The sequence below is a fragment of the Loxodonta africana genome, chromosome 6, assembly GCF_030014295.1.
Source record: "Loxodonta africana isolate mLoxAfr1 chromosome 6, mLoxAfr1.hap2, whole genome shotgun sequence".
In the NCBI taxonomy this organism is placed as follows: Eukaryota; Metazoa; Chordata; class Mammalia; order Proboscidea; family Elephantidae; genus Loxodonta; species Loxodonta africana.
Window position 1 is genome coordinate 19,873,482 of NC_087347.1, and position 24,540 is coordinate 19,898,021.

Sequence of the window (24,540 nt, forward strand, 5' to 3'; positions counted from 1 at the left end):
AACAATGAACCATGGTACATACACAAAATGGAGTATTATGCAATGATAAAAACAGTGATGAATCATCTCATAACAAGAATGAATCTGTTGAGCTCTATGCTGAGTGAAATAAGTCAATCACAGAAGGACAAATATTGAAGAAGACCACTGTTGTAAAAACTCACAAAAAAATTTACACATAAAAAGAAACATTTTTGATGGTTAGGAGGGAGTGGAGGGGTGGGGATGGAAAAACACTAAATAGACAATAGATAAGTGGTAATTTTGGTGAAGGGTAAGATAGTTTACAATAATGGGGAAGCCAGAATGACTTATACAAGACAAGGTCATGGAAGCTCCACAGATACATCCAAACTCCCTGAAGGACCTAACTGCCAAACTGAGGGCTGAGGGGACCAGGGTCTCAGGGAATATCCAGCTTAAATGACATAACACAGTTTATAAATAAACTGTTCCACATTCTTCTTTGTGAGTAGCATTTGGGGTCTTAAAAGCCTATAAGGAGCCATTCAAGATACTTCACTGGTATTACCCCTTCATGAGCAAGGGTGAATGAAAAAAACTAAAGATGTGAGGGGGAAATATTAGTCCAAAGGACTAATGGAACACATCTGCATGGCCTTCACCAGACTGAGTCCAGTAAAAACAGATGGTGCCTGGCTACCACCACTGACTGCTCTGACTGGGGTCACAATAAAGGTTCCTGGACAGAGGCAGCAAAGAATATAAAACAAAATTCTTACTCACAAAAAATGACCAGACTTACTGGCCTGTCAGAGACTGGAGAAACTTTGAGAATATGGTCTATGGACATCCTTTTAGCTCAGTAATGAAGTCACTCCTGAGGTTCAAACTTCAGCCAAAGAATAGGCAGGTCCAAAAAACAAAATGAGGCTAAAGTGGCACAACAGCCTAAGAGCAAGGATGAGGAGGCAGGAAGAGATAGGAAAGCTCATAATAGGGAACCCAGAGAGGAGAAGGGAGAGTGTTGATGTGTCATGGGGTTGGTAACCAATGTCATAAAATAATATGTGTTCTAACTGTTTAATGAGAAACTAGTTTGCTGTCTAAACCTTCATCAAATGCAAAAAAAAAAAGAGTTAAAATACTAAAAAAAGGTGTTTTGTGTTTTAAAAAAAAAGAACTTTTCATTGACTTTCTTGGAAACAGCTAAATCATGAATTCTTTCCCTATTAAATCAAAAGCTATGACTTATGGCAACATTTTCCACCAATTAAGAAGCTATCACCTATCATATAGCTAAAAATATGGATACCAACTACCAAAGGTAAGTAGCATAAGAATCTCTCATGGACCCTATCATATGGGGAGGAAGATAGTTTTTTGATGCTATGCTACTGGACCATGCTTAATTAAGTAATCATTAACTTACAGATGATTTTGCTATATATGTATATATATATACATAATACCTATAATAAAAAAAGACATATATAAAAGCCAAACCTGTTACCGCCATGTTGATTCCAACTGATGGTGACCTCGTATGTGTCAAAGAAAAACTGTGCTCCATAAAGCTCTCCATGACCGATTTTTCAGAAGTAGATTGCCAGATTTTGCTTCCGAGGTGCCTCTGCATAGACTTGAACACCCGACCTTTTGATTATCAGCCCAGATTGTTAACCATTTGTGCCACCCAGGGACTCCCATATATAGATGGACTTACCATAAAAATTAGCTTTTGCTTGGATTGGGGCACTGCTACCCACTGCTGCAGCGAACAGGTCAGGGTGTTTTATTCTCGACCACACTGCAAGGGAGCCGCCATAAGAGCAGCCAAATGTAACCCACTTGTTTTTGGTGAGTCCCATTTTTTCTGCTATTTGAGTTCGGAAGTTCACAATGTCAGCCAAGGCTTGCCTGCTGCTGAGGTAGCGTAGGCTGGCAGTACTCAGATCTCTACAATGAAAGCATAAAAACACTCTGTGACAACAAAGGAGAGAATGTGTAGCTTAACATCAGCCTTAGAATAAAGTAAAAATGAGTGTTATGGAAAGATGTAGAATATTTATATCAGGTCCAACTTGAAATTTCAGTTAACATAACCTGGTTGACAGTGACAAAGAAATGCAGGAACTAGCAATAATTGCTATCATTTGTCTCATTTTAGTGATTTCATTTCATCTTGCCACAACTGTGAAGGAGTTTGTCACTACCCATATGTTTTCTAACTTTTGGATTCCAGTTATCAGTAATTATCAATGCTGCCTGATTGCATGTTTGATTGCTTTTGGAATGTGAAAGTTGGAAACAAAGTTGAAGGAACTGTAGTTGGAAAACATGCCTTGGTAATAGAAACAAAGCTGGAAATTGCATAATGGAATTGTGCAAGACCTATGACTTCTTCATTGCAAATATCTGTATTAACCAACATAAATGGTGAGTATACATACCACTCCAAACAGAATACACAGGAATCAAATCAAACGTTGTTTGTTGTTGTTGTTAGGTGCCGTCGAGCTGGTTCCGACTCATAGCGACCTGATGCACAACAGAACGAAACACTGCCCGGTCCTGTGCCATCCTTACAATCGTTGTTATGCTTGAGCTCATTGTTGCAGCCACTGTGCCAATCCACCTTGTTGAGGGTCTTCCTCTTTTCCGCTGACCCTGTACTCTGCCAAGCATGACGTCCTTCTCCAGCTACTCATCCCTCCTGACAACATGTCCAAAGTATGTAAGACACAGTCTCGCCATCCTTGCCTCTAAGGAGCATTCTGGCTGCACTTCTTCCAAGACAGATTTGTTCGTTCTTTTGGCAGTCCCTGGTATATTCAATATTCTTTGCCAACACCACAATTCAAAGGTGTCAACTCTTCTTCAGTCTTCTTATTCATTGTCCAACTTTCACATGCCTATGATGTGATTGAAAATACCATGGCTTGGGTCAGGCGCACCTTAGTCTTCAGGGTGACGTCTTTGCTTTTCAACACTTTGAAGAGGTCCTTTGCAGCAGATTTGCCCAATGCAATACATCTTTTGATTTCTTGACTGCTGCTTCCATGGCTGTTGGTTGTGGATCCAAGTCAAATGAAATCCTTGACAACTTCAATCTTTTCTCTGTTTATCATGATGTTGCTCATTGGTCCAGGTGTGAGGATTTTTGTTTTCTTTATGTTGAGGTGTAATCCATACTGAAGGCTGTGGTCTTTGATCCTCATTAGTAACTGCTTCAAGTCCTCTTCACTTTCAGCAAGCAAGGTTGTGTCATCTGCATAATGCAGGTTGTTAATGAGTCTTCTTCCGATCCTGATGCCCCTTTCTCTTCGTATAGTCCAGCTTCTCGGATTATTTGTTCAGCATACAGATTGAATAAGTATGGTGAAAGAATAAAACCCTGACAAACACCTTTCCTGACTTTAAACCAATTAGTATCCCCTTGTTCTGTTCGAACAACTGCCTCTTGATCCATGTAAAGGTTCCTCATGAGCACAATTAAGTGTTCTGGAATTCCCATTCTTCCCAGTGTTATCCATAGTTTGTTATGATCCACACAGCCGAATGCCTTTGCATAGTCAATAAAACTCAAGTAAACATCCTTCTGGTATTCTCTGCTGTCAGCCAGGATTCATCTGACATCAGCAATGATATCCCTGGTTCCACGTCCTCTTCTGAAACTGGCCTGAATTTCTGGCAGTTCCCTGTCAATATACTGCTGCAGCCTTTTTTGAATGATCTTCAGCAAAATTTTCCTTGTGTGTGATATTAACGATCTTGTTCTATAATTTCCACATTTGGTTGGATCACCTGTCCTGGAAATAGGCAAAAATATGGATCTCTTCCAATCAGTTGACCAGGAATTTGTCTTCCATATTTCTTGGCATAGACGAGTAAACACTGCCAGCTCTGCATCTGTTTGTTGAAATGTCTCTACTGATATTCCATCAATTCCTGGAGCCTTGTGTTTTGCCAATGCCTTCAGAGCAGCTTGGACCTCTTCCTTCAGTACCACCAGTTAATGATCATATGCCACCTCTTGAAATGGTTGAACATCGACTAATTCTTTTTGGTATAATTATTCTGTGTATTTCTTCCATCTTCTTTTGATGCTTCCTGCGTCGTTTAATAGTTTCCCCATAGAATCCTTCACTATTGCAACTCGAGGCTTCAATTTTTAGTTCAGTTCTTTCAGCTTGAGAAACGCCGAGCATGTTCTTCCCCTTTGGTTTTCCATCTCCAGCTCTTTGCACATGTCATTAGAATACTTTACTTTGTGTTCTCTAGATGCCCTTTGAAATCTTCTGTTCAGTTCTTTTACTTCATCAATTCTTGAGTTTGATGCTCAAGAGCAAGTTTCAGAGTCTCCTCTGACATCCATCTTGGTCTTTTCTTTCTTTCCTGTCTTTTCAGACACCTCTTTCTTCATGGATGATGTCCTTGATGTCATTACACAACTCATCTGGTCTGTGGACACTAGTGTTCAATTCGACAAATCTACTCTTGAGATGGTCTCTAAATTCAGGCGGGATATACTCAAGGTCATATTTTGGCTCTTGTGGACTTGCTCTGATTTTCTTCAGTTTCAGCTTGAATTTGCATATGAGCAATTGATGATCTCTCCACAGTTGGCCCCTGGCCTTGTTCTGACTGATGATATTGAGCTTTTCCATCGTCTCTTTCCACAAATGTAGTCAGTTTGATTTCTGTGTGTTCCATCTGCCAAGGTCCATGTGTATAGTCGCCGTTTATGTTGGTGAAAGAAGGTATTTGCAATGAGGAAGTCATTGGTCTTGCAAAATTCTATCATTTGATCTCCAGCATTGTTTCTATCATCAAGGCCATATTTTCCAACTATTGATCCTTCTTCTTTGTTTCCAACTTTTGCATTCCAATAGCCAGCAATTATCAATGCATCTTGATTGCATGTTCGATCAATTTTAGACCGTAGCAGCTGATGAGAACAGGTCCACAAAAGCCAAGGCACGACCTTAAGTATATCCCAACAGAATTTAGAGACCATCTCAAGGATAGATTTCACATGTTGAACACTAATGACCAAAGACCAGGTGAGTTGTGAAATGACATCAGGGACAACATACATGAAGAAAGCAACAGGTAATTAAAAAGAAAACAGAGAAAGAAAAGACCAAAATTGATGTCAGAAGAAATTCTGGAATCTGTTCTTGAACGTCAAGTAGCTAAAGCAAAGGGAAGAAATGATGAAATAAAAGAGCTGAACAGAAGATTTCAAAATGCTTGAGAAGACAAAGTATTATAATGACAAGTTCAAAGACCTGGAGTTAGAAAAAAAGAAAGAACTTGCTCGGTATTTCTGAAGCTGAAAGAACTGAAGAAGAAATTCAATCCTTGAGTTACAATACTGAAGTCTTCTACAGGGAAAATACTGAATGGCACAGGAAACATCAAAAAAGATGGAAGGAATATACAGTCACCATACCAAAAAGAATTGGTTGACATTCAGACATAGACACATACAAAGTCCCTGAGGGAATGAATTGCTGGGATGAACACTATGGGGACCACAGTCTCTGGGAACATCTAGCTTAATTGACGTAACATAGTTTGTAAAGAAAACGTACTACAGTCTACTTTGGTGTGCAGCCTCAAAGGTCTTAAAAGCCTGTGAGTGACCATCTAGGACACACCACTAATCTCACCTGTTCAGGAGCAAGGAAGAATGAAGAAAACAAAAGACACAAGGGAAATATTAATCTGAAGGACTAATGGACCATATCTACCATGGCCTCCACCAGAATGAGTCCAGTACAACTAGGTGGTTACTGGCTACCACCACCGACTGCTCTGACAGGGATCACAATAGCTGGTCCCAGAGAGAGCTGGAAAAAAATGTAGAGCAAAATTCTAACTCAACAAGAAAGACCAGACTTGCTGGCCTGATAGAGAATGGAGAAACCCTGAGAGCATGGCTTCTGGACACCTTTTCAGCTCAGTAATTAAGTCACTCCTGAGGTTCACCATTCAGCCAAAAATTGGATGGGCCCTTAATATAAAATGAGACTAAAGGGGCACACCAGCCAAGGAGTAAGGACTAGAAGGCATAAGGCAACAGGAAAGCTGGTAATAGGGGGAAAAAAAAAAGAAAAGATTTCAAAGGACTTGAGAAGATGAAATAAAGTATTTTAATGACATGTGCAAAGCCCTGGGCATAGAAAACCAAAAGAAAAGAACAAACTCAGCATTTCTCAAGCTGAAAGAACTGAAGAAAAAATTCAAGCCTTGAGTTGGATTACTGAAGGTTTCTACAAGGAAAATATTAAATGACACAGGAAGCATCAGAAGAAGATTAAAGGAATACACAGAGTCACTATACAAAAAAAGAATTGGTTGACTTTCAACCATTTCAGAAGGTGGCATACAATCAGGAACTGATGGTACTGAGGAAGAGGTTCATGCTGCACTGAAGGCATTTGTGAAAAATAAGTCTCCAGGAATTGAATGAACACCAACTGAGATATTTCAACAAATAGATACGGCCCTGGAAGTGTTCACTTGTCTATACCAAGAAATTTGGAAGATAGCTACCTGGTCAACTGACTGGAAGTGATCCATATTTATACCTATTCCCAAGAAAGGTGATCCAATGGAATGTGGAAATTATCAAACAATATCACTCCTATCACACGCAAGTAAAATTTTGTTGAAGATCATTCAAAAGAGGCTGTAGCAGTATATCAATAGGGAGCTGCCAGAAATTCAAGCCAGATATAGAAGAGGACTTGGAACCAGTGATAATGTACACCTAACCCAAGTCGTGGTGATTTCAATCTCCTCATATGCATGCAAAAGCTGGGCAATGAATAAATAAGACCAAAGAAGAATTGATAACTTTGAATTGTGGTGTTGGCCAAGAATATTAAATATACCATGGACTACCAAAAGAATGAACAAAGAATGAACAAATCTGTCTTGGAAGAAGTACAACTAGCACGCTTCTTAGAAGAAAAGATGGCAAGACTATGTCTCACATACTTTGGACATGTTGTCAGGAAGGAACAATTCCTAGAAAAGGACTTCATGCTTTGTAAAATACAGGGTCAGCTCAAAAGGGAAGACCGTCCATGAGATGGATTAACACAGTGGCTGAAACAATGGTCTCAAGCATACTAACGATTGTGAGGAAGGTATAGGACCAGGTGGTGTTTCCTTTTGCTGTATATACAGTCAGTATGAGTTGGAACCAACTTGTTGGCACCTAATAACAGCAGTAACCTATTTGCTGTCATTTCTCCATACACCAAACTGAACCACAGGTATAACATTGTTACCCAGACTCAGAGGAGCCCATTTTTCAAAGGGATAAAATGTCAGTGATTTAATTGTTTACAAAGCTTCACCAAAACACATATTAAGTTGTACTGATGCTGTTTTCCATCCATTCTCCTCTCCTTCTACATGTGTACAAAGCACTATTTAAACCCAAGGTTCTTAATCATAAGAAAGCTAAGTAAATTTTTTGAAATTTATTTTTCAGTGATGTATCCTTCATAGTATGGTTTCCTATAAACCTATGATTTTTTAATCCTTATTGCTAAAGAAAAAATTCTCCCTTCCTCCTCCTGCATGATGCTATAACTAGCAGATTATGAATTTAAAAGTAGACAAAGGGCATAGAATAATCACAAAAAGAAACGCAAATGGTCAGCAAACACTTGAAAATGATTAGCCCTTTCTATTATGAAAATAACACAAATATGAGTATTTTTCCCCTCCTATCAACCTGTACCACTTGTTTCTTATCAACCTGTACCACTTGTGGAAGTATGGACTAATAAAAACATACAGAAAGCAATTTGTCCTCATGTAATAAGTACATCAAGAGGCAAAATGTTTACCTGGGCTCAGCATTTCTACTAAGAAGCTACAGCAGAACCTGTTAATTTTCCCCTTATATTTACTTTCCCTTTTATCTTTATGTAGCCAGAGCCCTGGATTTCAGCTGGGCACATGGCTGCCCAGAACAAACACTATGTATCCTAGCCACCCTTCCAGGTAGATGTGGACTTACTGTTTAAGTTCAAGCCAATGGGATATAACTGGAAACACATAGATAAGATTTATGGAAATACTCTATCATAGATTTCATCCCACTTTCTAAAAGCAAATTCTCAGATCCTTAGACTCTCCCCCAAGTTGTTCACTCAATGTCCAAATTCTATTGTAGATTCTTTCTAATGCCCATCTTACTGAAATATACCACAGGAAATTAGTTTAGATAGTAAACAATTTATTTGCTAGAGTTATTTTCTAAAACACAAGTTATCCATTATTGAACAGCAATTTACTTCCTTTGACAAATTAGTACACTAATCTCGGACTTAAAACTATTTGTAGACTATCACAGCATCATTAATACAAACATACAAATCAAAGATTCTAATGAAGAAATGTATAACTGATGTAATTATTGGAGTGTCACCTCACTACCAGAAGATAAGTTGACATGCAATTCAAAAATCAGTGTCACTGTCAGATAGAAGCCTGTGAAACCTTCAGTAACTATTAGTCTGTCATGATAAATGTTACCAAGAATTATGACTCATATAATAAAGGTATCAGTTTACTGATACTAATATCATTCTTGGGCTTATGAGAGGTAATCCATAGTTCTTATTTTAATGGCAATAAAAGATTCTGACATTAAATTGGATTTTTCAAGACCTTATCAGAATTTTTTAAAATTTTATTGTGATTTAAGTGAAAGTTTACAAATGAAGTCAGTCTTATATACACCTTGCTATATACTCGTAATTGCTCTCCCCCTAATGAGACTGTCCACTCCTTTTCTCAACTCTCTCTTTTTGTGTCCATTCTGCCACCTTCTAAACCCTTCTTGCCTCTCGTCTCTCCTCTAGATAGGAGATGCCAACATAGTCTCGTGTCTACTTGATCCAAGCAGCTCATTCTTCCCCAGCATCTTCTTTTTTTTTTAATTATTGTCCAGTCTAATTTCTGTCTGAAGAGTTGGCTTTGAGCATGGTTCCTGTCCTGGGCTAACAGAAGAACTGGGGCCATGACCACTGGGGTCCTTCTCCTCTCAGTCGACTATTAAGTCTGGTCTTTTTACAAGAATTTGTGGTCTGCATCCCTCTGCTCTCCTACACCCTCAGGGGTTTTCTGTTGTGTTTCCTGTCAGGACTGTCATCGGTTTGGGAACTTTTTAAACTTCATTGTATTTGCTTGACTTCACATAAGGAGTACTTTATAATTTTAAGCAAGTAAGTTAAAAACATATCTTTCTCCTGGGGAAAAGAAACAAAAATAATAGGTGGTAAGAATAAGCTATTGAGGCAAAAAGTTAGTCTTATTTATTGTCCTGCTACTTCAGGATGTATTTTAATACAATATCCAGTTACATTTGATGAGTGGGTTTAACAAAATGGTCACCACTTTTCCATGAAGAGGATAACTTTCATGGTATAAAATTCTATTGTAGTAGAAAAAAAAAGAAGTATGACATTTTGTTTAAAATGTTCAGGAAAATAACAGTTTTAAAAGGAAATTATAGTACAAGGGGAATACATTGTTTTAAAGGAAATTTCACATGAATCTTTTTATCAAGAACATTGTTCCTAACCCCAACCTCCAACCTCTACTCACAGTTTTTCTTTCTTATCATTTGAATTTTCAAATATTCAGCTTCCTCAAAGAGGGGGATATTTAGAGTTAACATTACATATTTTTTTTTTTAAATGAAAAAGAGAGAGAAGAGCAACTACAATAAGAACAACCACAAAAAAGACAAGCTTTGACTTACTCTGTTGGTTGGCTGTGTCCATAAAACCTGTGTTCCAGAATTAAGAAGAGGGCGCCCAATCTCTCAGCATATGTAAGCCAGGTAAGATTTACTGATAACCAGGATTCATAGACAGTCTCAAAACCTCCAATCATCAGAAAAACTGGCCCTCCAGGTTTGTAGTAGGCATCATTAACGAAATATTTCTGTGAAAGTAAAAATATTTTTGTAAGTCACTAACTCATCCAGCCTTGCAGTTTGTGGTTTCTGATAACTGGATAATTTGATTTGTCGGATTTGAATTATGATTCTGAGAACAACAAAGCCAACCCATTGTCTTCAAATCGATTGCAACTCATAGCGATCTGATAGAGCAGAGAAGAACTGCCCTGTCGGTTTTCCAAGGGGTGCCTCGTGAATTTAAACTGCTGACCTTTTGGTTAGCTGCCATAGCTCTCAATCACTATGCCATCAGGGTTTCCATGATTCTGAGATCCCATTTAAATCAGTGTCATTGCTCAAGTCACTGTGCCTACATCCTGGACAAATTTATTTTTTGCTTTTGGTGGTAAAATAGACCCAACACCCAATCGGCCATTTCAATAATTTTCAAGTGTACAATTCAGTGGTGTAGATTGTACCCACAAAGTGCAACCATCACTACTATTTGTTTACATTTCAAGCTAATATTTCAAATTCAAATTTCGAATGTGAGATTCCTGTTTCATTTTATACTTGTAGCTATTTTGTTTTACTCTGAAAGCTTGGGTTCTAACATTAAGGTAATTATTTATTTGATTTATGCAAATAATATATAGTAACACTCATTAGCATAACAAAATCAATATTAAAAGGAACTCTGGTGTTGCAGTGGTTAAGTGCCAGGCTGCTAACTAAATGCTTGGTGGCTCAAACTCACCAACTGCCCCTGGGGATAAATGCAAGCCAACTGGCACATCTCTCTCTCAAGGAATGCCTGCTGGATTTGAACCACTGACCTTTCAGTTAGCAGCCTAGCCCTTAACAATTGCACCACCAGGGTCCCTTCGCATAAATATTACAGTCTAGGAAACATAGAGGGGCAGTTCTGCTCTGTACTATATGGTTGCTATGAGTTGGAATCAACATGATGGCATACAGAAGAACAACAATATTGAGATCGCATAGGTGGCTTCAGTGCTGAATTAGAAAGAGAATCCACAATAGAAAGCAGGAGAGTACTGACACATTGTGGTAATTGAATCAAATGCCACAAAACAATTTGTTCATAAATTTTTGAATGAGAAACTAATATTCTCTCTAAACTTTCCCCTAAAGTGTGATTAAAGAGTGATAATATCATTATTGAAAACTGATTCCTTTACAAAGGTTTCTGTGTGTATGTATACTTAGAATTTATTCTATGAGAGATATAAAGTCAAAGTATTGAGCTCTCTATTCACTTAAGATAATTCTCTCTAATTAAGCCACAGATATAATAGATAATTAGCTCTTTTTTAAATTTTATTTTTAATTTTTAATTGTTTTATTGGAAGTATTTACACAGTTCCAAAGCTAAATATGCAAAGCAAAGTATATTCAGGAAAACTGGGATCATTTTATTTCCAAAAGCTTTTATCTCTCTCTCATTATATGTAACTGTTTTTACAAACTTTTTATTTATTCTTCCATTATTTTGTAAAACAATATATACATATATATATAATTTTTCTGCCATTTCTTAAGGTGCCACTCTACTATTTTCACTCAATATTATATCATGGAGATCATTACTTAGCAATATATTAAGTTTTTTAAATATTCCTTATTCTCTTTTACAGCTACAATTTATTTTCATGTGTAGATATAGCACAATAATTAAACTAGTATTCTCTTGAACATTTGATTTATTTCACGTCTGCTCTTATTCTAAATGTTGCTGAAATCCATAGTTTGTGCATATATCTTTTCAGTTTTGCCAGTGTAGCCTTGAGACAATTTCCTGAAGAAAAGAAAAAGAAAAAAAAAACCCATTACCATCGACTTGATTTTGACTCATAGCAACCCTATAGGACTGAGTAGAACTGTCCCATAGAGTTTCCAAAGAGCACCTGGTGGATTTGAACTGCTGACACTTTGGTTCACAGGTATAGCTCTTAACTACTACACCATCAGGGTTTCCAAAAAAGGATGGAATTTTACTAAATACTGCTAAATTCTCTCTAAAACGGTTGCACCATGTATTCATTCCTAACTACTATGTGTGAGAGTATCTGTTAACCAACAGCCTAGCCAACAGAGTAGGTTATTAAGCTAGAAAAATGGTATTGGCAAGCAGTTCGTAACTCTGACCAAAATTTTTTCCTAAGAATTCAAGAACTTAAAACAAAATCAACTCTCTGTAAAAGAGATCAGAACACTTAATGAAATAAATAAATAAACATAAAGAGATGAAAACTGCAATGGTCATGCTAGAATATAAGTAGAAGGAAAAATAAACTTAGTACAGAAATAACAATTATTCACAGAAATGAAGAATCTAGAGGTAAAGCTAGAGAAGAATTAGTAGAAATAAATGGAAAACTAAATTGAATTAGAGAGAAAATTAGAACTAGCTGAGTGTAATTGACTACAGACACTCAACACATGTGTAACTGGTGACTTTAAAGAGGAAAATATATAGAATAAGAAAAAGGTATTACTAAAAAAAGTATTGCAAAATAAATAGACTGTGTCTCTGGAAAAACTGGTATCAATCTGTCAGTACCAACACGTGTCCCAAACCCCAAAAATCCAAATCCATTCCTGGTAAGTTGATTCCAACACACAGGGACCCTACAGGACAGGGTAGAACTGCCCCATAGGGTTTCCAAAGAGTAGATGTTGGATTCAAGCTGCAAGCTCTTAGCCATGTGCCACCAGAGATCCAGATGTGCTCCAGGAAATATTATTCACTGCAAAGAAAAGATCCTTCAGGCATTGAGGCAAAAAGTCCCAAGTAAGAAGGTATATATTTTGCTGGACTCAACATGCTGCATAGCAACATGAAATAATAGAGAGTTTAACTCAGGGAAGAAAACTGACGACCGAGAATTATATATTTAGCCATTCAGATATCATACAAGTATTAAAATTCCCAGAGTATAATTATTCTAAGTCCTTCTTTAATAATCTATTTTAACAAAGGGATCGGGAATGAAAAATTTATCTATTTACATACAACATTAAGCCTAAAACAACCAAGAGGTTATGGTTATTGAATAGAAGGAAACATTACAAAATATGAAATTTCAAAACATGTTGATCAAAAGCAGAAAAATGCAGAATAGAATTTCAAATTCTTGTGGAATGTAGAATTACTGGATTCATGGAGGCTGAATGAACTCTTGAAATATTTGCCCTGATATAATTCTTAAACTTCAAACCAAAAATATCCCCTGAAGTCTTCTTAAAACTAAATAATAATTTAGCTTTATTACTAAAGTATGTGGAAACCCTGGTGGTGTAGTGGTTAAGTGCTACGGCTGCTAACCAAAGGGTTGGCAGTTCGAACCCACCAGGCACTCCTTGGAAACTCTATGGGGCTCTTCCACTCTGTCCTATAGGGTCACTATGAGTCGGAATAGACTCAACGGCACTGGGTTTTTGGTTTGGACTAAAGTATGTGTGCCTTGAATATTACATTCTTTAAGGTCTTCATACATGGAATAAAATTCACAACAGAAACCCTAAAGATTAGATAGGAATCATAGGCAGCAGTGAATTTATGTTAACGGAGGAGGAACAAACCAGAAAAGGAGGGTGGGAATGGTTGCACAACTTGAAGAATGGAACCAGTGCCACTAAATTAGACCTGTAGAAACTGGAACTAGAGTATGTTCGACTATTTACACTCTGAACCACAACAAAACACATAAAATAAATTACAAACAAAACAAGAAACTTATGGGTATAATATCACTAAAAAAAAAAAAGAGAAAAGTAAAGGAACAAAGGTAGGAAGTTACATGCAAAAAGGAGTTCATCTTTTATAAAATCATAAAGAGAAGCACTAAGAATAATAATGTTTTGTTGTTGTTCCTAGGAGCTATGGAGTTAGTTCTGACTCCTAGTGACCCCATGTAGTAGAGAACAAAACACAGCCCTTTCCTGTGTCATCCTCACAATCATTGCTATGTTTGAAACCAATTTTGCAGTCACTGTGTCAAAAAAAAAAAATTTTTTTGTGTGTGTGTCAATCCATCTTCTTGAGGACCTTTTATTCTTTCCCTGACTCTGTAACAAGCGTGATGTCCTTCTCTAGGGATTTGTCTGTCCTGATAATATATCCAAAGTACCTGCGCCAAAGTCTCCCCATCCTTGCTTCTAAAGAGTGTTCTGGCTTTACTTTTCTCCAAGACAGATTTGTTCCTTCTTCTGGCTGTTCATGGTACATTCAATATCCTTAGCCAACACCGTAATTCAGAGGCATCAATTCTTCTTTGCTCTTCCTTATTAATTGTCCTGCTTTTACATGCATATGAGGTGATTGAAAATACTGTGGCTTGAGTAAGGTGCACCTTAGTTCTTAAAGTAACTTCTTTGCTTTTTGGCATTTTAAAGAGTTCTTTTGCAGCTGATTTACCCCATCCAATACATACTTTGATGTCTTGACTGCTGCTTCCACGGCTGTTGATTGTGGATCCTAGTAAAATGAAAATGCTGACAACTTCAGTCTTTTTTCTGTTTATCCTGATGTGGCTTATTAGTCCAGTTGTGGGATTTTTGTTTTCTTTATATCAAAGTGTAATCCATACTGAAGGCTGTAGTCTTTGCTCTGATCAGTATTTGCTTCAAGTCCTCTTTGCTTTTTGTAAGCAAGCTTGTGTCATCTGCAGGTTGTTAATGAATCTTCCTCCATACAACTAGTCAAAATCAAGTTTATGGAAATATCTTTTTTTGTCAATTTGACTTTGGACCATATAAATATATAATTATGAAACAATAGTGAATTTAAAACACAAATTTTAAAAATAATAAAATGAAACAGATGGGCATAAATGGTATCTGATTAGCACATAACCATACAGAAAGGAACAATTCTGAGTGACTGAGAAGTCGGTAATTTAACTGTATATATTAGAATCAATCTCATGGAAAAATAGACTGCAAAGTAAATTTTTAATTTTTTTTTAGTAACCAACAAAAAAAATTTTCTTTTTTTTTTTATTGTTGGCACTGTTGGTATTATTACTTTGAGACTGCCGTGTAATATGAGGTAAAGAAAATAAGTGATTGTGTAATTTTCTAAATCCATCATTCTTAATGTTCTTTTAAAATCTGATAAAGAGAATGAGTCAAGCATTTATACTGTTTTTCCAATACAAATTGTGTCACCATGTAGCCAAATAATACATAATGGAAATTTATTTTATGCTCATATTCCAGCTAATAAATGAATGAAAACAACTAATATTATTACTTTGCAACCCGCCCTCCACCCCCATATGAATTATTTGATCTAGGGATTGGACATCAACAATTTCTGCCATAACAAGAATTTAAAAAAAAGAAATTCAGGCATTTCATATCTGTATATGAAAGAACTTGCATTATAAGGTAAACTTGTTCCTATAGAATTTGATCAATTCTATAGATCCAGCAACAGATTTGTAGAAAATCTATGCAACAAAAAAAAACAACAGAAAATTTTCTTTCATAACTTCGTTGATGGCATGTTACCTCAGTGAAATTCCTGAAACCAAAAAAAAACCAAACCTGTCATCACAAATTCAATTTGGAAGCATGTTGAGTCCATGAGTGTCAGAGAAGTACTGTGCTCCATAGAGTTTTCAAGCCTGTGACATTTCAGAAGGAGATCACCTGGTTTTCTTCGAAGGTTGGTCTAGCTGGGTTTGGACCACCAGCTTTCATGTTAGTAGTTCAGCACTTAACCATTTGCACCATGCAGGGACTGAAAACCTTCCCCATCTCTTCCATACCCAGACTTCTGCATCACCCACCTCAAGACTTCAAGCTCACACCATCCCATACCTGTCATCACGTGCCCTGGTCATTATTTTTTTACCTGTGGCCAAAACTGTGAACAATTTTTGCTAAAATGGTCCAACTTTTGCCAGAAGGGACCTTCATCAGCACTGGGTATCCCTTTGCTTGGAAAGGAACCACGAGTTCGTCTCCAGAGAAAACTCTGAGCAGAGGAACAGAAGAGCAGCAGCAGCAGCCACCCAAGAGCCTGGGCCATGGTCGTGTTGTGGGAAGAAGTTTCCACAAGTTTGTAGTATTTCTACTGCAATTCATCCCCACCCTAGTGCAAGAATGACAGGCATCAGTATTGGGTCTAGGCCCCCAGGGCTACATGATGATCTCTCTCTCTCTCTCTAGAAATGTAGGTACTACAATCTCTCCCATCTCCTGAGACTATGGGGACATTCAAGTAGAAAAGGTCTAATGGGGGAAGGGAAAACATGCCTGCTAGTGGCTTTTCACCCAAACCTGCTTGGGTGAAGACCCTGGGCAAGTGGTGGCCAAGGCTGCAGGAACCACCAAAGGCGAGAGCCCAGGGTAAGAGTGAGAGATGTTGAGAGCCTCATCCTGTATTGAATGATTTCCTTGTTTCTGCTTCCTGGTTGCCTGTGGGGTCTTCTGGTAAGACTCCAAGACCACATACATAGAATAACCAGATGAAAGTCGAAATTGCAATTGGTGAGACATTTTTGTGCAGAAACCCAAGCATTTGAATCTCCGGTTGCAGTTTCACTCTCCTATTCCCTCTACTTCATTGTAGAACTGGTGCAGCTATTGCTGTCTCATCTTAATCTTCATCAACACCACCATTATCACTCCTTTTTCAATGTCACCACTGCCATGAACATGTTCTGAGATGCCCAAACCCTGTTGACCTCTTGGAGCGATAAGGAGTTACCATGGCTTTTCTGCCTCAGAATTTCTTGTAAGGAATGGAACTTCAGCACAGAAAAGTGAAAGAAGAGAGAAAGGCATAGAAGTCACGGTCTAGGAAGGCTTTTACTAAACATATGTCTATGCTAGTATAGAATAAAAAAAAATGGTAGAGTTTTAAATGGTGCAAGGATTTGCATAAAGGTGGGATCTTGGGTTGGTGTCTTCAGTTCTCAATGGCATTTTTATGTGCCTAGATCCCTAAGAATAATTAACACCACTGGCTTGGATGGGTTTGAAGCTGTAACTCAGGGTGACCTTAGGTATAACAGAACAAAACATTGCCTGGTCCTGCAATATTCACATAATTTTTGGTATCTTTGAGTTCATTGTTCCTGTCACTTGTCTCTTTATCTCACAGAGGGTTTCAACTTAATTTTGTTGACCCCCTAGTCTACCAAACATGATGCGCTTTTCTAGAAATTGGTCTTTCCTGATTACTTGTCCACAGTAAGCAAGAAAAAATCTTGTCATCCTCCATGGCTTCTGAGGAGCATACTACCTGTGCCTTAAGTTTTATGAGTTCATTATTATTTTAATTGTATGGAAGAGTAGTGCTTACCTTATAAGTTTCAATTCTGTTCTTTTGCCACTTAATCAAGACCTCTGAGAATATAACTGAACATAAGGACCCCCCTGCAGTTGTTGTTGTTATTAGGTGTCATCAGATCAGTTCTGACTCGTAACCACCCTAGGCATAACAGAAGGAAACACTGCCCAGTTCTGAGCCATCCTTATAGTCTTTGCTATGTTTGAGCCCATTGTTGTAATCACTGAGTCAATCCATCTCTTCAAGAGATTTCCTCATTTTCACTGACTGCTCTACATTACCATCATGATGCCCTTCTCTAGGAACTGGTCCCTCCTGATAAAATGTTCAAAGTACCTGAGATGGAGTTTCACCATCCTCACTTCCGAGGAGCCCTATGGATGTGTTTACTGCAAGACAGACTTGTTAGTTCTTCTGGAAGTCCATAGTATATTCACTATTCTTGGCCAACACAATATTTTAAAGGCATCAATTCTTCATCAGTCTTCCTTATTCATTGTCCAGTTTTGCATATATATGAGGTGACTGAAAATACCATGACTTAGGTCAGGCACACCTTAGTCTTCAAAATGATAGCTGTGATTTTCAACATTTTAAAGATTCCTTTTGGAGTGTAATTGTCCAATGCAATACATTGTTGGGATTTCTTGACTGCTACTTGTATGGGGGTTGATTGTGGATCCCTGCAGTGAGGTATGTAAATTAAGAGCATCAATAAATTCTCTCTCCTTAAGGAAACATGACTCTTCTAGTGTTTGATTTTATCATGGGGCAGTAAATACTTTGTATCTTTTTCGTCCTCTTTCCATACAAGCTCATAGACTCACAGAAGCATTTGAGAACTGGTCACATGAAACTTTCTTGTCCAAGTCTTTTTGTTCTTTCCACCCAAAATCTCAAGTATGTGTTTATTGTGCTTTAAGTGAAAGTTTAAAATTCAAGTCAGTTTCTCATACCAAAACTTATATACATATTGTTATTCAACCCTAGTTACCCTCCCTACTATGTGACAGCATATTTCATCTCCCCACCCTGTATTTTCTTTGTCCATTCAATCAGTTCCTGTCACCTGCCTTCTTATCTCACCTCCAGACAGCATCTGCCCATTTATTTTCATGTATCTGCTTGAGCCAAGGGCACACTCTTCAACAGTATCATTTAGTGTCTTACAGTCTAGTCTAATCTTTATCTGAAGAGTTGGATTCAGGAATGGTTTCAGTTTTGGGATAATAGAAATTCCAGGAACGATGACCTCTAGGGTCCATCCAGTCTCAGTCAGATCATCAAGCCCGGACTTTTTAGTGGAAATTGAGTTCTGAACCCCACTTATAGACTGTTCCATCTGGGACTCTCTGTTGTGTTCTGTCAGGTTGATCATTGGTGGTAGCCGGGCACCATCTAGTTCTTTCAGTCTCAGGCTAATGTGGTCTCTGGTTTATGTGGTCCTTTCTGTCTCTCAGGCTTATATTTTCCTTATGTCTTTGGTATTCTTCAATTTATTTTGCTGCAGATGGGTTGGAATCAATTGATGCATCTTAGATGGCTGCTTGCTAGCTTTTAAGACCCCAGACACCAATCTCCAATGTGGGATGAAGAACATTTTCTTAATAAAGATTGTTATACCAGATCACCTAGATGTTCCCTGAAACCATGGTCCCCAGACTCCTACCCCTGCTACTTTGGCCTTAAAAATGTTTGGTTGTATTCAGGAAATGTCTTAGCTTTTGTTTAGTTCAGTTGCGCTGACTTCACCTGAATTGTGTGTTGTTCTTCTCTTTGCCTAAAAAAATTCTTTTCTGCTATCTGGTTAGGGAATACTCACCACTCTCCCTCCCAACACTAGTACATCAAAGAATGTTTTCTTCTGTGTTTAAACTTTTTCTTGAGTTGTTATAGTAGTGGTCTCATACAATATTTGTCCTTGCAACTGACTAATTTCACTCAGCATAATGCATTCCAGATTCCTCCATGTTATGAGAGGTTTCTCAGATTCATCACTGTTCTTTATTGTTGCATAGCTTTCCATCATGTGAATATAACGTAATTTGCTTATCCATTCATCTGTTGATGGGTTCCTAGGTTATTTCCATCTTTTTGCTATTGTGAACAGTGCTACAATGAACATGGACCTGCATATATATATATATATATATTCCTACAAGGGCTGTTATTTCTCTGGGATCTATTCCAAGGAGTGGGGTTGCTGGATCGTATGGTACTTCTATTTCTAGCTTTTTAAGGAAGCTCAAAATCAATTTCCTGTGTGGTTATACCATTTTACAATCCCACCAGCAGTGTCCCAGTCTCTCCACAACCTCTCCAAAATTAATTATTTTCTGTTTTTTGGATTAATGCCAGCCTTGTTGGGGTGAGATGGTATCACATTATAGTCTTGATATGCATTTCTCTAATAGCTAATGATCATGAGCATTTCCTCATGTATCTGTTAGTCACCTTAATGTCTTTTTTGGTGAAGTGTCTGTTCATAAATTTTGCTTATTTTTAACTGTGTTATTTGTCTTTTTGTTGTTGAGGTTTTACTGTATCTTGTACATTTTAGAGATTAGACACTGATCGAATTTGTCGTAGACACAATTTTTTTCCCAGTCTACAAGTCGTGTTTTTAATCTTTTAGTGAAGTCTTTGGATGAGTGTTAAGGGTTTGATTTTTAGAAGCTCCAAGTTATCTAGTTTCTCTTTTGGTGTTTGTGCATTATTAGTAATGTTTTGTATTTCTATTAGGGCTCCTAGTGTTGTCTCTATTTTTTTTCCATGATCTTTGTAGTTTCAGATTTTATATTTAGGTCTTTAATCCATTTTGAGTTAGTTTTTGTGCATGGTGTGAGGTATGGGTCTTGTTTCATTTTTATGCAAATGGATATCCAGTTATTCCATCACCATTTGTTAAAGAGAATGTCTTTTCCCCAGTTAAGGACTTCAGGCATTTGTCAAATATCAGTTGCTCATAGGTTGATAAATTTACATCTGGATTCTCAATTCTGTTCCACTGATCTATGTATGTTGTTGTACCACTGCCAGGCTATTTTGACTACCATGGTGGTATAACAGTTTCTAAAATTAGATAGTGTGAGGCTTCCCACTTTGTTATTTTTCTTCAGTAATGGATTTCTTATTTAGGGTCTCTTCCCTTTCCATATGAAGTTGGTGATTTGCTTCTCCATCTCAGTAAAAAAAAGCCATTGGAATTTGGATTGGGATTGCTTTGTATCTATAGATTGCTACAGAAGCTTCTGTTTGTCTGGAAATGTTATAATTTTGCCATCATATTAGAGAGTCACCTTTGCTGGATATATAATTCTTGGCTGGCAATTTTTTTTTTTCCTTCAGAGCTTGATATATGTTGTTCCATTGCCTTCTTGCCTGCATGGTTTCTGCTAAGTAGTCCCAGCTTAGTCTTATTGACTCTCCTTTGTAGGTAGCTTTTGGTTTTATACCTAGTTCCTCTTAAAATTCTCTCTTTATCTTTGGTTTCGGCAAGTTGGATTATAATATGTCTTGGTGACTTTCTTTTGTAATCTACTTCTTGTGTAATTCAATGGGCGTCTTGAATAGATATCTTCTCATCTTTCAGGATCTCAGGGAAGTTTTTTGGCAAGAAATCTTCAATATTTCTCTCTGTATTTTCTGTTATCCCCCCGTTTCTGGTACTCCAATCACTTGTACAGTATTCCTCTTGATAGAGTCAAACATAATTCTTAAAGTCTCTTCATTTTTTTTAATTCTTTTATCTGATTTTTTCTCAAATATGTTGGTGTCAAGTGCTTTATCTTGAATCTCACTAATTCTGACTTCTATTGCTTCAGTTCTGCTCTTATGACTTTCTATTGAATTGTCTAATTCTGAAATTTTATTTTTAATCTTCTGAATGTCTCTTTGATGCCTCTCTATTGATTCTTGCAGCCTATGAAATTTTTCATTGTGCTCTTGTCTAATCTGTTAAGTTCCACTAATGCTTTGTCTGTGCTTCCTTGGATTAGTCTTTGATTTCCTGCTCTGCTTCCTGATCTCTTGAAGAGTTCTGTATGTTAATCTTTTGTACTCTATCTCTGGTAATTCAAGGAAGTATCTTCATCCAGAAGATTTCCTGATTCTTTGTTTCAGGAGCTTTCTGAAGCCATCGTGGCCTATCTGTTTATGTGATTGGATGTTGACTATTGTCTCTGAGCCATCAATAAGTTATTGTATTTATTTATTTTATGTTTGCTTACTGTGTCTTAGCTTTTTGTGTTGTTTTGTTTTTATATATCCATATAGGCTGCTCGAGTGAGCTAGTTTGATTATTGGTGCCTTTGAAGCTCTAACTTCCTGTCACCAGGTTGTTATTGCTATTACTAGGTATGTGAGCACAGGGGCTCTTTTATTTTTCTTGTATGAGTTCAGCTCAGCTGCCCAGATAGTCAGTCACTAAGTGTGTGGTTCAAGCTTTCACCACAGTCCTAGGCAAACATGAGTAATTGGTATAGGCACAGGTATTTGGGTTTAGTAGGGGGTCACACAGTAATGGGGGCTGGTGGGTGACAACCACCCTTGAGTGTCTGTGAGAAAAGTGTCCATGTTCTCTAGAGCATGTTTTGCATCTGTACTATGGGCACCTAATGCTGTTGGCTGTAGGGACCTGGCGACACCACTTATTCTTGGACCCTTCTTGCTGGTAGCAAGGGGTCTTGGATGGAGCCACCAGTCCTCAGGCCCCTGATGTGGATAGGTGAGGACCCTGCTTAACTGGCAGAGTGGTATCAAATGACATGAACTTGGCTCTCCACTACATAGCTAAAAAGTTAGACTTCAGTTATATACCCTATTATACTATGATAATAAGGGCCAACACTGTTGTGATGGGCCCACACAAGTCTTTGCAGGATTGAACACATTCAAAGTCCATGGACCACTTATGCCTGTGCCTAGGCAAAAGTGCTGTTACTGCCCTGAGTTCCCTGATTAGAAGAGCTGGCAGATTATTTCTTTGCTGTTTGTTAATTTGTTCCCCCTCCAATGCTGGGAGAATGTCTCAGGGCAGGTGCAGGGTTCTTTTCCCAGCACAGATGATGCAGCCTGCTAGGACCTAGTGTAGAGCAGAAGGGAGCAGATAAGTGGGTGAGAGGATTTTCCTGAAGGGGTATTTTTGGATCTTGGTTGGGAAAGCCATGTACTTATTTGCCAATTGTGGGCTGCTTCTGGCTTGTTCTGGAGCGTTGAGCAGGCTCTCCACCATGGTTCAACATTAGAAAAACAAATAACGCAATCCATCATATAAATAAAACAAAAGACAAGAATCACTTGATTTTATCAATTGATGCAGAAAAGGCATTTCACAAAGTTCAAAAACCATTCATAATAAAAACTCTCAGCAAAACAGGAATAGAAGGAAAATTCCTCAACATGATAAACGACATTTATACAAAGCCAATAGCCAACATCATACCAAATGGAGAGAGCCTGAAAGCATTCCCTTTGAGACCAGGAACCAAACAAGGATGCCCTTTATCACTGCTCTTATTCAACGTTGTGCTGGATGTCCTAGTCAGGGCAATTAGGCAAGAAAAAGAAATAAAGGGCATCCAGCTTGGCAAGGAAGAAGTCAAAGTATCTCTACTTGCAGATGACATGATCTTATACACAGAAAAAACCCTAAGGAATCCTCCAGAAAACTACTGAAACTAATAGAAGAGTTCAGCATAGTATCAGGATACAAGATACACATACAAAAATCAGTTGGATTCCTCTATAGCAACAAAAAGAACATTGAAGAGGAAATCACCAAATCAACACCATTTACAGTGGCCCCCAAGAAGATAAAATACTTAGGAATAAATCTTACCACAGATGTAAAAGACTTATACAAAGAAAACTACAATAAACTTCTGCAAGAAACCAAAAGAGACCTACCTGCATAAGTGGAAGAACATACTTTGCTCATGGATAGTAAGACTTAACATTATAAAAATGTCTATTCTACCAAAAATGATCTATAGATTTAATGCAATTCTGATCCAAATTCCAACAACATTTTTTAATGAGAGGGAGAAATAAATCACCAACTTCATATGGAAGGGCAAGAGGCCCCGACCAAGTAAAGCATTACTGAAAAAGAATAATAAAGTGGGAGCCCTTACTCTACCTGATTTTAGAACCTGTTATAAGGCCACAATAGTCAAAACAGCCTGGTGCTGGTACAACAGCAGATACATAGACCAATGGAACCGAGTTGAGATTTTTTTTTTTTTTTTTCCCCAGGTAATCCTGTGGTGTAGTATCCAAGACTGGGAAACTCTACAAGGAACCTTCAGATGGAATAACAAGATAGCTTTTGTTTCAGGAGGTTAACAGGTAACAACATGCTTTTGAAATGCATTAAGAGGGTATGTTCCTTGATTCTGCTACTTTAAACCCTGGGCATTTGAGTGTTTCTGATGTCCTGCACCTCCTTTCATTCTCTCCTCCTGTTCAAGGGCACTTAGCTTCTAGTTCTTCAGTAATTCCCTTCTGCACCTAATTCAGTTTTCATAATTTGAGCACAAGGAATGTTAGTACACGGTTTTGTTGGCCTATACTCAAGTTTCTCAACCTCCAAGTAAAAATCTGAAATGTCACCAGAGAACACTGGACTTGCTCCTGCACCTCTCCCTTCCCAGAAAAGGCTAGTCAGTCCCTCCACGTATTTCTTGTAACCTGGGTCCTGCAAGGACCACCACACATTTCAAACATTTAATTCATACAGGCTGCAGCTCTGTCATAGGATGAACCAATGGAGACATCGGTAATTGTACATAGATCATCAAATGTAATTCAGATCCTGACATCCCCTGTCAGAGAAGATTCCAGCTATCCTTAAAAGAATATATGTATTCAGCAATAAAAACTACTGATCCATGCAAAAGCCTGCAACCCCATGCAGCGCCCTTCACTCTCCCATGCTTCGCCTCTCCCTGCACCAACTCCCTGGCAACTTCCAACCCTGGCCCGGCCTGCCCATGCCAGACTGGGACTTTGCATCTGGTCCAAGTGGCCCTGCACCCCCTTTGACTGAAAGGAGACATCAACAAGCAAGTGAAAGAGGTTCCCGCAGCTGGTTGGCAACAGTTCCTCATGTGCCCTGGTTGTCACCAGGGTGTCCTGCTTATTTTTGACATGGCCTACAGAGGCTACCCCAGCCTGGCTGCAGCTCCAGATGGGGCCAGAATAACTGGAGGAACCAAGTGAGAATTTTTCACACTTGTCATAAATATGGAATATCGGATAAATAGAAAGTCAATAAGTGAGGAGTAGGTGTACTCTCAACAGGCTTTAAATGTCC

The 24,540-nt window shown here is 38.0% G+C and overlaps 1 protein-coding gene across 1 annotated transcript in view; it reads right to left on the reverse strand.

The window, feature by feature from the left end:
* Positions 1–15,989, reverse strand: part of LOC104845483 (putative serine protease K12H4.7) — a 66,888-nt gene extending 50,899 nt beyond the window's left edge. Inside the window, exons 1-3 of the mRNA XM_010586357.2 lie at positions 15,783–15,989; positions 9,758–9,942; positions 1,688–1,920 (exon numbers count right to left, since the gene is read on the reverse strand). Coding sequence (XP_010584659.1) covers positions 1,688–1,920; positions 9,758–9,942; positions 15,783–15,959 — 595 coding nt within the window. The 5' untranslated portion in view covers positions 15,960–15,989. The remainder of the gene's footprint in view (positions 1–1,687; positions 1,921–9,757; positions 9,943–15,782) is intronic.
* Positions 15,990–24,540: the final 8,551 nt, after the last annotated feature.